Here is a 16,572-nt window from a genome sequence, read left to right on the forward strand (position 1 = left end):
AAACTGTATCAGCTTTTATTAGCTGTGTTGACTGTATAGGCAAGGTTCCATCTGTGTAATTCTCCGGCCATTGACCTTAACTTTTGTGTTAAGTAAGAACAAGAAACATTAGCTGTGTATAAAATGATTTTTGATGACGTATCGACTCATTTTCTTTGCGTTTGAATGGAATAAAGAGGTACCAGTGAAGAATTTGGTGTATTTCAGGTCGTAACAACCAAGAAGTGCAGAAGGGTATCATACCCAACAAGGCGAGAGCTGAGGAGTTGGCAACGGCACAGTTCAACGCCACCAAGAAGGAGCTAACAGCGTCCGAGAGTAGAGGCAGCTTCTTCCGGAGAAGGCGGAACAGTCATCGTCGGTCCAAGTCCCTCAGTAAAGTAAGCACTTGCAAGAAAGGCTTTAAGGATACTTTATAAACATTTTCCCATTGTAAATTATTGCAAAAAAGAAGTTGTTTTTGGCTTAAATTTTGATATCTTAACCCTTCAATTTGGGGGATTTTCAAGAGCTTGCTACAGGGAATTTGTCCTGCTAATGCACATATTATCATGACATGTTTAAGTTAAACATTGAGTATAAAATAGTACAGAAGTGTCTAAAAGTCAGAAGTAATGCAAAAACTAATCTGAAATTGGTTACATTATACAAAAAAAAAAAACTAACTTTCACAGATAGGCCTAGGACTACAACACTCACAAACACACACTCGCTAAATCAATTTTGTATAATTATTTTGTACTTACTGAGCAGTAAAATAGTATTTAGAAATTTGAGCCATCTCTTTGGTTTCTATAAACAGCTGGGTAAGAAGAAAAACATTTTCTGTGATGAGCAAAATAAAGAACGTAATGTCCTCTTTGTAACAATATAAAATATAACTGGATACTTAATGATTTGCACTAAACCAGTTCATGACCACTGCAGCCTGCCATGTTCTTTGGTCATGTGTAACCACATTGAAGGGCTAACACACAAAAATACAAGAGAATTGAGGAAAAAGCACATTGCTAATGTCAGGATACACAATTCAACATTTGTCTGTCTATTTCATATATATGTAATATCGTGCTAAAGAATTTACAGAAAAACTAAAACCATAAAAATATTGCTTTATAGGGAATAAACTCTGGCAACTGAATAAGGAAGAGATTTTCTGCAAATTTCTCACAAACTTTGATTTTTTTTTTTTTTTTTTTTTTTAATTCAAGACATTCAGTGGTGGAACAATTCAAAAACATTACAAACGTAATACACAATATTGCTGTTATTTAGCTGCAACATTTACCATGGAACATGTTACCTGACATTTATGGAATCATGTTTGACAGGATCACTGGGACGACGTGGTGTTCGGAGACAGTATCAGCAAGTTCCCTGCGTACGAGAGAGTGATGCTGCGACATCCTGGGTTTGTGAGGACCCGTAGTTCTGTTCGGCCCTGTCTCGGATATCGCACGTGATAAGCTGCTCAAAGACTTTCCCGACAAGTTCTCCTCTCCACGTTAGTATTGTTAATACCTTCTCTATTAACCTGTTAGCTGCATACATTTTAGATCATAATAAAGATAATTAAAAGTAATAATGTTCTGATTTCACTTAAAATATTAGTTTAAGAATAAGATCGTTCTGAATTGATTTACTTTTTTATTGTACAATAGAGATTTTAAACATCACATCAGATTCTATATTTTAGTTGTTATTAGCTGACTCTCAGTCATATTTTGTTTAATTCCAGAGCTGGAGAACAACCTGGAGGAGGTAGCAAAAAGCCAAAAAATCCAGTGGCATCATCCGGGTTGAGTGCCATACGCGAGATCATGGACCGTGGCAAGCACGCGCTGCTCGACATCACGCCTAACGCGGTTGACCGTCTTAACTACGCGCAGTTCTAACCCCATCGTCATATTCCTGCGCGCAGAGAGCAAGCAGATCGTGAAGGAGCTGCGTGCCGGCCTGGCCAAGTAAGTTACACCTTGTTTCTCCTGGACAGATTTAATACAGTGACATTCAACTTAAAAAAATGATTAAAGCATTCACAGGTAAAGCATGACGAGTAGTATGCACGATTTGATTTCGTATATTATAATGGATAGATAATAATGTACAAAACAATTTCTCAGATTCTCAATTTTTTGTGGAAGTAATCTAAGTGTGATTTGAAAAAAGGGTTTGTACTCTTATCTCCTTTTATTTTCTATGTGTGATAAATTTGGTGGAATCTCTTCCTTTAATCCTTTATTACATATGAATCAGAGCTGTTCTGATCACATACACTTTTATTATTATTAGATTTGTGCATAATTAGTCTAAGGATGTTGACAAGGAAACCAGAAAGATTATATGTAACCATAAACTTATATTATGATTCAATGCTATAGAAAGTAAAATGTCAAATACAGTACAACCAACTAATTAACTGTATAATCTCACAAATATTCCGCTCCTCCCTTGTCCACAAATCTAGAAAGTTTCCAACCCTGGTATATAAACATAATCTATTAATTGGTAATAAGCCTTTGATTCCCCTAACATGAATCAGATGTGAATACCTATTATCACTGCCTACAATCAGTAAGTTCAATAAACAGATTAAATTAAGTTTTATTACATTTTAAAATGTAATAATGTTCTGAAGTGCAGTGACATTGGAAAATAGTGCCCTTAATCTTAGCTGTTAAATATAAAAAAATACTTGTATTTCATATTAGATAACCCAAGTGAATCCGAAAAATGTATAAAAATTTCAAATAGGGATTTAAAAGATTATTATAAAAAAATTTTTATTGATAAAAGTTACTTGACCTTTCTTCTTGTTATCTGTATTTTCTTCCCTCTTGCAAATCAAACCATCCTATTCTGTACCTTAATCTCTTACAGCCTAATATACTCTTAGTAGTTCTTCTTTACAAACCTATTGTAGTATTCGTGGTGTCTAAAATTGTATATTAACCCTCAAGTATCCGAGGATAAATAGAATCTTTAGCGTGTTAACTATTGTTCTATAAAAAGTTATAGACGATAAGGTCATGTGGGCAGTATTATTATATTTGCCACTTATTTTTTCATCTCAACTGTAATAGAATAGTATTTGCGGCTTCACATGCGAGGCATCATAAGCAACTCCTTTTAAAATAATATCCTCACACATTCCTCGGATAAGTGTAATTGAAAAATATTCCTGTCCCTATAACGCAAACGTGATCGGTTCGAGGTCAGCATGTTGAGTAATATCAATGCGACAATATGTTTCACGAAAGATGTCAATCCAATCTCCCGCCAACGTGCGAAATACACGGCATCATTGGTTTTCTCGTTTGAAAGGGAAAAACTCCTCGGTTGAGGTTTACAATGAAGTAAAAACTGCACAATTCCAAATGGACGGAGTGAAGACATTTATCGTCATGGAGTTTGTAGCATCTCAAAAACTCTTGCCTGGCCTCCATTTGATTCAACTTGTGTTGGTCTGTCAGCTATTTTGGGATCCAGGAGAAATCCGGAAATTTGCGGAAATACCTGAAAAAGTTCATTCATCGGCATCAACAGATCTGAACATACTGACCTTGTACCGGTCTCAATACGGAAGTGAGTAAAGTAATCAGGCTACACAACAGTGTAGCCAACATGTGGAAAAAAAAAATCTCCCTCCAGCTGTAAGAATCTCAGTCCACTTACTTTCTGGATATGCCTGGTATATAATTAAATTCTGATATATTTTTCCAACTTTTAGTAACACCCCATTTTAACAAAATAATAGTAGTGTATATAAAATAAAATTTTAATTTCTAGGTTGTCTTTTTTAAAAATTTAGGTGTATGATACGCCTAGTATAGTTTTAATTAAAACGTTGTTTTTCGTTGTTAACTGTAATTATGTTTTACTGATGAAGTCAATTGTGAGTATTTGTTTAAAGACAAATAAATCCATCTGATTAGCCTCACTAAAAATAATGCAACTCATTGACTTTTAATTGTTAAAGTGTGTATTGTTTTATAAGCTCAGATTAAATTGTTTGCTTATGCAGTGTAACATAGCATTCGCCTATAACTTATATTATAAATGGTCAAAGATATGTATGTAGATGTCCAAATGACGTTTAACGATATTTTATACTTCTCTTTGAGTTAGGGCACTAATTTGGAGTGCTCTGGCTAATAAACTGTTTTTGTTTCCATGTCTAGCCCGACCGTGATGGATTTGTTTGCGTGGTAAGTGTCTTTGTTTTTTGTTCTCCTGTATGTGTCATGTGACAGGAAGCACGGATATAACCGGGACATAACCGCTCAGCAAGCCTCTACGGAACGGTTCTTCTCTCGGTGGCGGAACTCGGAATGTGAATGCCAACTGCCTGACCACCAGTCCTAGCATTCATTACTAACTGAATTGCATGTTTGATCACGCGCATTGTGCAATTCTGGCTGGTTCGCATTTTTTGCAGTGTCGTTTAAGTGATGGTTTAATTTGTAAGTCTTGTATGGGTGATTCTCTACGCAAAGCACTGAACCTTATACAGTTTTAAATATTACAGATTATTAAGTAATATTTTATCTGCATGGAGATAAAATGTATTTTTTTTCTGCATATTCTATTCATATGAAGAAAAGTTAATTTTATTGTATGAATTATCAGTTATTTTGATGGTATATAGTGAATTCCTAAGTAAGATGAATGCTATTTTTTGTGGTAAAACTTGGATGTAAAAATTTTTATTTCATTATTTGAAATTTTTTCCACTAAAATAAATTTTTCTGTAAAAAAAAATATGACAAGATCCATCTTAAATTTGTATAACTGCACTAATTTAGCTTTTTACTTATGTCCTGTGCATCACATAATGCACGAGACAGATTTTAAAAGCCTTGTAAACAATATGAATTCGAAATAAAAATACAGTTATATTGTATTATAAATAGTCAATAGTCAATAGTCAATAGTTCTTTATTTACATCAGCATAAAGCAGTGTTAATGGCGTCAAAATTTACAATGAATTAAAATCCAGGTCTCTTGGTTTACAATGTACTGTTTACAGAGTCAAAAAAATTCTGTCATGGTGTAAAAAAGGGGTCTCTCCATGAGAGAACTCCATGAAGAGCTGATAAACCTTAACAGAAATACTTTTGTTAGAGAAAGTATAATAATAATAATACTATTTTTTTACTTAAGCAGGGAGAAAATTTGATGTTTGTTTGTAACGCATAGGACATAGTTAGGTGTGTTGGAATATTGTACTTTAAAGAGACTTCAAGAGCACAAAGTCCATTTTATGTTATTGGTGTGTTGCTCTAAGACAAGGCATTAATATAGTTGTATGATTTTTAGAAAATATTGTACTATGACCAAAAATATTTCAGTAATTTTCCTGGATCAGTGTGATGCTTTCAAGATGTGTTTAACGTTTTTTTCAAAATATGGTGGAAAAATATTGTCTTTCTACCATAACCATTAAATTTCTGTATTTTACTATGAAAATAAACTCATCACTCATGTACTACAACATTGTTTTATAAAATACCATGTTAGTTTCACTTTCTAGACAATCGCCCATATGCAAAAGTGGATAGAGAAACAATATACATAGTGTTGTTTTTGTGATTAAAACTTAATGGTGGGAAAATCATTTGAATACTAAAAACTTGAAGTAGGCAATGAAAACATATGAGTTATTGTTGAGTGATACAAAAAAAATGTAACATTACGTTATAGATTTGCAATCTGATCTGTTGTTCAGGTAATATAACTAACCTAACACATAATTACAAACTAGGTTAAAATAAACAAATCATACCAGACCGTTTGTTTCACACATAAGTCAGGAATCACAACCACCATTTTGTGTGTCAACTTCACTAACTCTAAAACATGCACTTAATGCAAAACAAAACACCAACACTAATTATTAAAAACTGACCTACAGAATACAGGTCACAATAGGTCGTAGGTGGTCAGCCGGCAAATGTCCAGAAAAATCCTGCTTCTTTTACAATCCTTTCATCGTCAAAAACAAACTTCAAAACAATAAATTAATTGGGGAGAATTGGGTCTGGAATGTCATTTTACTATCTTAATTGTAAGAGTAAAGCATTATAGAAACAAAACAACATCCAAGATAGCAAAACTAGTTTTTTTTAAATTTTTATATAGAAACTGTTCAAAGATTTTTATTGAAGTTCTTTTAAAGATGTAAAACTGATTTCTGCATGATACCACAGTTAATGAATGTGACTGTAGACTGTGAAGAGTTTTTCGCACCAGTTTGTTGTATTGGCAGTGGTTTATATATGAAAAGAGGCCTTCTTAGGTTAACAACAGCTACTACTACCACAGAGTGAAAGATTTAGTGGTAGGAGGAAAATATTCACGTTATTTTGAGTCCACTGCTACTTTTACTTAAATCATTATAATTGCAAAAACTACAACTCTTATTTTGACATTGGTATTCAAATAAAAACCACATATTGAAATTCAACTGCAAGGGAATCATACAAAATAAAACGTATACAAATATTTAAAATGTGGCATACGTTAAATATGCCACATATTTATGTAATCCTAATATTTTTGTACACAAATGAAGAAATTACATTTTGAAACATAAAATGTATATGTAAAATAGAGAATATGTTTTCTAATTTCTTTGCTGGTCTAAAGTTTTCTAGGATTTAGAGTACTGAGGTTTTCTGCTATACTCATATCATGTATAAGTATATAAGTATTAAACATGTATAACAATATAATAATATATTACCTAATTTATGTAGATTTTTTTCTGTAGATAATGGGAAGGCTCTAGCAATTACATTTAGACCATAATGCAATAATTCTTGTTTATAATTTGCTTACTACAATTGATAATCAGAAATGTCCCTTCCTTGTCAATGAAAATACTTTGTTAATTTGAATAATGTACACCTATATACGAGGGTCGTGTTTTTTTTCAACCTCCGATCTCATACCGTGATGGCCAGACACGTGGCAGGTCCGCAGTATGCGCATTAGTTTATAGCGCATCTTCCCCGCTGTAACATTTATCACTGCCGAGTTTAAGTGGTCAGTTTGCGCTAAGCTGCAGTCGCATAAAACATGGCAGCCTCTATTGACTCTCCTGCCAAGTGTAAATTGAGGAGTGTCATTCTTTTCCTGCAAGCAGAAGGAAATAGTTCAGCAGAAATCCTTTGGAGAATGTGCTGTCTATACGGAGAAAAAAATTATGAGTGATGGTGTTGAGTGTGAATCGTGACAAAAGTTTAAACACGGCGGATTGTTAAATTCAAGGATCAAAGGATCGAGAAATGTCAAAGCTGAAGCCACTTAGTGATTTTTTTCTTTGCCAGCCCAATATCTTTGGCTTTCTACACCACTTATGTACAACACCATCACTCAAAATGTTTTCTCCATGAACACGTCACATTCTCCGATTAAATTTCTGCTTTCAGGAAACGAATAAAACTTCTTAATTCATATTTGGCGGGAGAATCAATAGAAGCGGCCATGTTTTATGCCACTGCTGCTCAGCGCAAAACTAGCTGCTTGAACTCGGCAGTGACAAATGTGTGGCGGGGAATATACGCAATCGACTACTGCCCACGTGTCTGGCCGTCATGGCGTGGGATATCGGAGGTTAAGGAAACAAAGGCCCTTGTAAAAAAGTAGTAAATTGTATAATCGTGTATACTGTATGTATGAGTACTTGAACTTTTTATTGCATGACATTGGTCATTGTGTAATATTCTGCATTAAATTTACTGACAAGAAGGGTATGTGGGAAGTAACATATCTCTGTATTTAACATTATAAAAGCAATTTATTATCAATAAATAACGTTATTTTATAACAAGAATAACAGCACCCATGGATGAGGTGATGGAAAACATGCTTATAAATACTAATTAACTCCGATTACTAATTGTCTTGTTTTTAATTACTAAAGACCATGTTGAAATCCTTTTAAAAAAGTGCATCAAGATCATTTAGTGTGTACTACAGTTATCTAGATAGTCTTCATTATTTAGATCCAATGTGCGGAATTTAAAGGATTTAACAGGATTTCAGACATTTGCCATTGTTATTGTGTTAGAAAAAATAACCTTAGATGGCAAATTCTGGAAATCTTGTTTGTTATTCTTTCTAATCGTCCATTGTCAATAACAAACTTTAAGCAAAGAAATGCAGTGTGTTAGTGCCATTTGACAATATTATGAAATCCTAATTCTCATATGAACTGTTGAAGATCCACACAAAAATGTATGAAGTCCAACTAACAGTGTGTTAAAGTTACCTAATTCCTTTGTCATTTAGATCTAGCATATAAAGTGGGATCGAGCCTTCAGCTGTATCGTCAAATTCATGAATCAGGATTGTTCCTAATCTTTGGTTCTAGTATCCTATCTTTGTAACCTATCTTCATTATAATATCTTTAACTATGTTGTTTCTAACCTTAAATTTAAAAACATTTTTCTTTAAGTATTGTTGTGGTTTTTAATATTCGGTGCTCTCCAATATCATTTAGAAATAGATCGTCTACTGCAATTTCACATATATTTGTATAATTTGTGTAGTTGTCAATTTTGCGTTTCGGTTTGGATTAGGGTTTAAATAATAATTTTTATATAACAACAAAAATTATCTTATCTTATCTCTTATTTTATCTTATCTTTTATTCATTATCTTCAGCAAATTTTCTTTGTTCAATTTCTAGAATTCAGTGAGGTTATAATTTGTTTAACATTGAGCTTGTCAGGAATATTAACAATAATTAACTGTAATATTTTTAACTCAATTGATATAAATCAAGAAGTACAGCAATATTAGTGGAGAATAAAAATGAATGCTTCTTGATTACAATAAACTTAACATTAATAATTAGGCCATAACTATTGGTCTAACAGATGTAACATGGATATCAGAAATATTAGTTAATTATAACATATCCGAGAGTATAGAATGAGATTTTCTCCTTTCCCTTTTTAATTTTGTGATAAAAGGAATTTTTTTGGGATTGGGTGAAAAATTTATAAAATTATATGTGGAATTGTATATGAATAGTGAATAATTGTGTAAAAATAAGTGTGAAAAATATTCTTCAAACTCTTGACTCCGTCCATAAAATGTATTAATATACATTTTTCAGGGTACAGTACAAAGAACAAATTAAACTGCAGTTGCTGATAATATTACGTTTCTAGATTATTTGATTCAACACTGTAATGCAGTTTAATTCAAGTTAAAGTTGCAATATTACTTACTCCAGTATGTTTAATATAAAAATCACTAATAATAATTTTTTTTTAATTGTGGTAAATCATTGCTTTTTTTTATAAATTTTAAACTAGGTACTCTAAGATTAACAATTTGATGTACACAAGTTTAGCAGTTTGAATTTACTGAAAACATCAAACATTGGATATCAAAAATCTGGAAAGGAGCAGATTAACATTTCTATCTAGCAGCAATACAGCCAGTTAAAGATTAATATTTAAATTTCCATTTATTTGTTATTTAGATATTGCAACTGACAAAAATGTAATAACGAAGAGCAATGTTTTGTGGCAAGATATAGTTTTACTGCTAAATAGAGTTAAGAAGCTAATTTACCAAAGGCAAGATAAGTAAGTTGGCAAGATCACACTTTTAAACACTATTTAAGCCTAATGTTCTCCTTTAATTATTGAAGTTATCTGATTCATAATTTGGTATCCCTAATTCATTGTCTGTTATCTGGTTTAACATACTTTGTGGGTTCTCCTTCTGCGATCAGTCAGTATTGTAACAAACGGTCAGTGCATATTCACACATTCCATGTTGCAGAATGTGCAATCCATCTCTCGTGCATTGGATTAGTTAGAATAACTGTTCCCCACTTACTCTGGAGGATTACGTCGGCAATTAGCCGAATTGATCGGAAAGGTTAACTGTCGGTTCTGTTCTATAAGGAGCGTTAGTGAAGTGAGCAGATCAGTTTAGAGGACGTTTTGGTGTTACAGGACCGCCCACAAGTCCAGCAAGAAGTTGTTCGAGCAGGGACACAAGCTGGAGAAGGTGTGGGGCCACGTGTTCTCGTGTTCGCTGTCGCTATCCCCCGCCAGCCCCGACAGTTGGTACCGGAAGGTGCGGGAGCTCATCGACAAGCAGCAGACCTCCCCAGTCTGGATGAGCGAGAGCAAGGTAGTTGTACCTCAACCTGGTCTAACTGTCGTAGTAACAAAATATATACGCAACAAAGTAAGAAGTGACTTTTAGAAATGAGTTTCCTTCTTAAAGATGTTCAATAACTGAGAAGGTTGCTCAGTACATTTCTTTAGAATGTAAAATTGTAAAATCGAGTCTGTATTGACAGTAGTAAATACATTGTGCAATAATAAACTCAGTTGGATAAGTATTTTCTCTGTCCACTGCAAAATTATAGAAGAATTATGAGTATTTTACATATTGTTAGTAAAAGAAAAGTGTGGAATAGTGTTCATCTAATTGTGGTTGTGATTAAGACCTATAGATTGTAGCGTATAGTGACTCAAACGTCTTTGCAAAAGTACTAAACATGTTAAGGAGGTTGACTGTACAAAATGTTTACAGTGTGAAAATCACAGTATTTATCTGTGATTATGGAGCACACTTGGGATTGATATTCGCGGCGGGTGTTGCAATCCTGGGGGTTGATCCCACGAATTATGAATTTTGTTTTTTTTGTATGTGTATGAATGTGTGCCTGCGTGCAACTGTATGGAAAGTCGAGTGAATGGGTTTAGTTTTTAAGATAAATACCGTAAAAAAATTGGTATTATTGACTATTGCAATACAATGCAATATATATTGTCAACGCAATAAAAATCTATTCTATTCTATCTGTTACTATACAAAATTTAAACAATATTTTTAGCTGTGTTTATCTATTATGTGGTGTGCATTTTGAATTCATCATTGACAAAGATTGTTATATTCATTATAGATATAAAAATTCAATATGATCTGCATATTATCAATAAAATTAATGTGTTAATACTTCCACTTGGTATTTAATCTATTCTGTTGTAGCATATTTATAACCAAATTCCATTCTTGCTTTGTTACTTTTAAAAATTTGAAATATTGAAAAAATTGAGAAAGCTAATTCATGACAATGGCTTATTTTTGGACTGTTTTATTTACCATTGAATTTTTCAATAATAATGGCAATAAATGTAATTGTATTTTTACGTTAAACTTCTAATAATGAGAAAATGTATATAGGCTAGACTAATTTGCAGAAAAAAATAGCAATATGCATTATGTTTTTTCAAGGGTTTTCTGTGTACCCCCAAGGGGTACCTAAAATATTCATTTACCTTTTAAGAATAAGGCCCGATTCGGTACATTCGGTGCGCCCGATAGGGTACACTATAGTCTTAGTTATTTATTTAAAGCGTGTGATCACTTTTAACAAATGACCAAAACAGACAAACAATAAAAACGCAGTAAGAAAATGCATAGCAACATGTAGCATATCGGGCACACCAAACGCTTTATGAAAGCTCAGTGGGTAACTGTTTGGGTATAAAACGACAGTTGTGAAAGATCGCGTGTACCTGATGGGATACACATCATTGTGAAAGGTTAATGCAATGTTTTTTTTAAATTTAGTGACATCTAAAATCATAAGAACGAAAAATAAGTACTTAGATTTTCACAAGTCTTAATCGATTGTTGAAACCTAAAAAATTCAGTTGGGAACAGATGTTGTATACTAAATATTCAGTTTAGTTGTAGTTGAAATGATATAACTTATAACATAATGGATTTAAACTTACTTCTTAGAAAAGTTTACAACATCTGTTGTTAATGACTGTAATAAGTCAAATGCCATTTTCCCATTTTCCAATCTTTTTTTGAGTATCATGGCAAGTCATTGAAAACCCTATGATAATGCTTGTACTAGTTTAAGAAGTGCATTGGAATGCAAAAGGAATTTGATGAGATAATTTTATGGTAAACACTGCTAAATTCATAATGTAAATTATTCAAAATAAAAATTCTTGTTTAACTGACTGTACAGAAGAAAATATTTTAACTAAATTTTGATGGATTGCACGCCCCCATAAATTGGATTGATTCAAAAGTATGTATGTTGACCCTTTAGGCCGTTCTGGTGGCCAAATCGCCGTGAATCTTTCCATAGTTTTGAATTAATTCCTTCACTGAAATCTGTCTGATTTAGTGTCCTGATCATGTTGAAAAAGATCAAACGTTTTGAATGTTTAATTGGCACTTTATGTAAGATGTACCCAATTTTTGTAGATAGTAATTTATATATATATTATATACTGTAATTTTACTATGTTCTACGGTAGTAGTTGTGCAGTATCTTGTCTTTATGTCGTCGTAGATCGTTCTAACTGTGGTGGTGGAATTTGTTTGCAGTCGGTGGAGTTCCTGTCTGACCTGTATTTTCCTCCCTTCCCCCCTCCACATCTCCCGCTTCCTCCCCTCCCCCTACATTATCCCCCTCTCTCGCCTTTGTGTCATTCTAACAACGTAATCACTGAACAATACTTTGGTTTCATATAGTAGCTAATCGCATTACTATTATTTGTAACATTTCATTAGTCTAACAACTTCATCATATTTGTTTTTATCGTTTGGTCTTGATTTTTCTACGTCTATTTTATATTTTTGTAACTCGTTGGCTTGATTCGCATATAAAATATTTTAATAAAACTTTTCCATTTGAAAAAGTATTATGTGCTTGACATGTTAAATCAGCACGCTTGTAGATTTGTTGTTTTGGCTGGTACAATTTCGTAGCTCAAAATTGTATATGGCAGTTGCATTATGGAACGCTTAACTTTAGTTTCAGATGAAATTTTCTGCTTCTTATTTTTTGGTCCTAATCAATAATCTTTTAATGTTGAATATTGACTCTGTATGTGGAATAATGAATCTTAATATTAAAATACAAAATGTTAATAAAATCAGCATTAATAATATTTTACATTTATTGTTAAAAAAAATTGAAAGTAGTTAATGATTGTAATATATTATTAGCTTAATTGGTACGATTTTAAAATCTAGCATTGCTATCAAAATCACAACATTTATAATGTTGAAAAGACAGTGTATAACAGCCATACTGATTTTTTATTGCCTTCTTGAGAAATAGCTAAGTAGAGCTTTGTTTTTCACTCAAGACTAAACCTTAGGTATTACGTAACAGAGATCATTTTATCATCTCGATAGCTAACTCCTCGCCCAAGTTCTCCCACTGTCCGTGTGTCACCCGGCATGTCATGTCTTGTTGTGTGTGCGTGTGTGTGGTGTGCTAACGTCTGTCTCCCCTCAGCCTGACGAAGCGCTCTCTGACGACTTCCTATTCCCGATGACGTCGCTGCGGCTGTCGTACGCGTCGTCACCCGAGAGTGACCTGGAGCAGGGGTCGCTACCGCCCCGTCTGGTCAAGTGCTCCAGTGACCCCAGCATCGCCACCCAGGAGGACAGCCAGCCCGCCCCCCCACCCTACACCCCCGTCTCACCAGTACACTCAGGTACTGTACAGTCCATCTGGTGCTGGAATAACCTGTTCACTAGCATTTAGCCGTAAAATATGTTATGGAAAGGGATGGTTCAAGGTGTTGGGTCAGGAGTAGAATGAAAATAGTTACTGTTTGGTTATATGGTGTGTTCTGATAGTAAAACTAGTGATACTCTTGGATGCTGAAGAAAAATTTAAATCTCAATATTATTGTCTGTCATTACTAATACAATTTTTATGTAGAGGGAAAAGAATTTATTTTTAACAATTATTTGAGTCTCATTCTTTGTTATAATGATTGCTTGTTTGTAGAGTATTCATCCAAATATTTCATTTTATTTTATAAAAACTATCAATTTCTGTGCCTGTAGTGAACTGCTATTTCCGGACTAACTCAAGCGCAAAATAATAAAAGATGTTGTTGACTGTTGTTGATAATTCCTTACATATAGAATATTATACATCCAAATATTTCATTTTTAATTTCATCAAAATTATCACATGAATAATTGTAGAAGATGGGTTTGGATTTATTTTATTTTAATGAAGTTTCTTGCAGCACCCATATTTTGCCAGAAAAAGGTTTTAACTGTGATGTATTAAAGTTCAAACAAACAAATTTAATCACACAAAAAATAAATAGTTGGGGGATTTGTTTGGTCAATATCATTTAAAGCACAGACTACTGGCTAAAAGTATACAAAAAATAATAAATCAGCTGAATATTTACTACTTACAAAAAACATCTAGACTATGTCCTATTAAAGCCTACTAACATTTGATATCATTCAACTTTTCATCTTGTTACTGTACCTGGTTCCCAGTAGTATTTATTATTATTATAGTTGCCAATTCTATATGAGTTTGTTGTAATTGGCAGCCAAACTATGACATGAACCATAAGCCAAGGCGATCCGGGGACAAGTACGGATTCTCGCCACCCACAGAGCCCCATGGGGGCCAGCCCACCTGAGCTTCCACCGCGCATCGATCGTGCCAGCAAGCCCCCGCGCACCACAGCACCGCGCACTGCTCAGGAGCGACTCTTTGGCAACAAAGAGAGCCATGACCCTCCCAACTATATCAACGCCACCCCCCATCACCGACCTGCCAACTCGTCACTAGAGAGACACAACCCCACCAAAACTGTAAGTATTAAAAAACGTTATCGTACTGTCCTGCTGTCAAATGTTTTGTGTAAACACAGTTTCTTTAAACCTCACAGTAGAATCTATTGCTCTGTTGTTTAAAGCAAGTTCCTTTTATTTGTTGAACAGCAGTCATTGAGGTAAAGTATATACCATTATATGTTTTTTTTGGTCAGCACATTACAGCTAATGTTCATATGTAAATAGTTGTTAAACAAAATTTAATTAGTATTTTTATTGTCTTTAAAATGAAAACAATCAAAATCATAATAGAATAAAGCTTAATAAAAATGTAAAAAATTCCTTTTACAGCAACTAATTTAATTATTTTTTTTAATAGTAAACATGCATGATCTATTTGAATTAATATCTGGTAGCAAAAGTTTGCTAAAGAAGGCAAGTAGTAGTCGTGCCACTGGGAAACGTTTTAAAACAACTAGTACTGTTTTTTTTTTGCCATTTGCAGAGTTAATACATTTCTTGTGTAGTGTACTTTTTTCAAAATGAGTTAAATTGATGAAGACTAAGGTAAATTGAAAGGAAATCATAATAAATACTGTTTTAATTACATGCCTATCAATGAATCTATATTTTTTGTTATATGTACAACATTAGAACATGTCATATGATAGTTTTTTTAAATAAACAACTTTGAGATGATTAAGTATTAAACTCTTATCATACTGGGTCGTTAAGTGGTGCTACTAAACTTGCGTCATACTGTCACGTAACATGTGACTGTATTGGACCTAATTACACTAGGGCAGTCAATAGTGCAACACCTACTACGAAATTGTCGTATAAAAGCGGTTGCGTTGCTACCCTCTATAGTCTATAGTCTGGCATAATTCATTAATCAGCTGCACAACTCAAGGGCCTAGTGTAGTAGGGGTCTTAGATAATGTCAAAATGAAAGGAATAAAAACATTCATTATAAAAAAAAACTCTTTCACCTGTGTTTTAAAAACAGACACTATGTGCTCACTCCATGTGAATTTTAGATTTAATTTAAATTCTCATAGTAGATTTTACTTTTTGTGGGCAATATTTTTATTTGTTGTAGAAAGTCTGCTTTTTATCGTGTTAAGCACTCCCGCCCGTTTTAGACAGTGTCAGCTGCCGAACGCCGCACTCTGACAAATATCGACTTTCAAACGAACTAAACTACATTGGCATACAATATTTTTTAGACATATAAGATTGTATACACATCCTTACAAGAAATACAAGGTTCTAATGATTGTTTTATTTCATTTTAGAGCACCGGGAGCTACGACAGTGTCAGCTCATTCGGACAGCTACAACCAAAGACTCGGCCTGGGGCCGAATTGCCCATGATGACCTCAAGTCCTGCAACGGCACCAGTAACGGCACACAGAGGCCATCCGGTCATGATCCGTACCGGTTCACACGGTCAACACAAACAAACCCATCCAAGCCAAGCCCCCCGTCGACCCTCCTGCAAAGCCAGCTAAGCCCCCCGACTACCCTAAGTATAGGTAAGCAATGATGTGCTTTTACACAGCAGGGATCATTCTGGCTCGTTTTATAACTTCCAGTTGAACCTACCACTGGGCACAGCAAAAACCGATGTGTCACTTAAATCTGGGCGACCTTATGGATATCCAGGAGCGGCACATCACTAACCGCAAATGTCGAGATTCTGGTGTTCATGGGTAATTCGATAGGTCTAGTCTACTGCGGGAGATGACTGTTGGAGTTGGTAGGATTTGTTACCCTAACTATCAGAAGTTCTTGCTAGCCTCAACATAAGAGTGTGCCACCCCCTGCCTACTTTGACCGGAGGCTGGTTCAGAGCTGGCCTCCCCTTCTTCTGGGGAGACATGACTTTGAGATTAGTGCTCTAATTCCTCCTCATGGATCTTGATAGGAGGCGGCCCCTACCCCCTAATCTTACCCATCC

General features: G+C 34.1%; 1 protein-coding gene across 1 annotated transcript; it reads left to right on the plus strand.

Annotated features, from left to right (window-relative positions):
- Positions 1–207: 207 nt before the first annotated feature.
- LOC124374705 (tight junction protein ZO-1-like) lies at positions 208–16,238 on the plus strand (the record flags this gene model as incomplete). Its single annotated transcript, XM_046832872.1, is given in 17 exon segments — positions 208–380; positions 1,332–1,421; positions 1,423–1,504; positions 1,739–1,761; positions 1,763–1,798; positions 1,800–1,892; positions 1,894–1,964; positions 4,182–4,208; positions 9,983–10,163; positions 13,312–13,503; positions 14,077–14,082; positions 14,381–14,440; positions 14,442–14,648; positions 15,908–15,940; positions 15,942–15,977; positions 15,979–16,071; positions 16,074–16,238. Coding segments are annotated over 17 exon segments (1,481 nt in total), but the record flags the coding sequence as incomplete, so codon positions are not given.
- Positions 16,239–16,572: the final 334 nt, after the last annotated feature.

The sequence above is a fragment of the Homalodisca vitripennis genome, unplaced genomic scaffold (assembly GCF_021130785.1).
Source record: "Homalodisca vitripennis isolate AUS2020 unplaced genomic scaffold, UT_GWSS_2.1 ScUCBcl_9688;HRSCAF=18269, whole genome shotgun sequence".
Taxonomy (NCBI): domain Eukaryota; kingdom Metazoa; phylum Arthropoda; class Insecta; order Hemiptera; family Cicadellidae; genus Homalodisca; species Homalodisca vitripennis.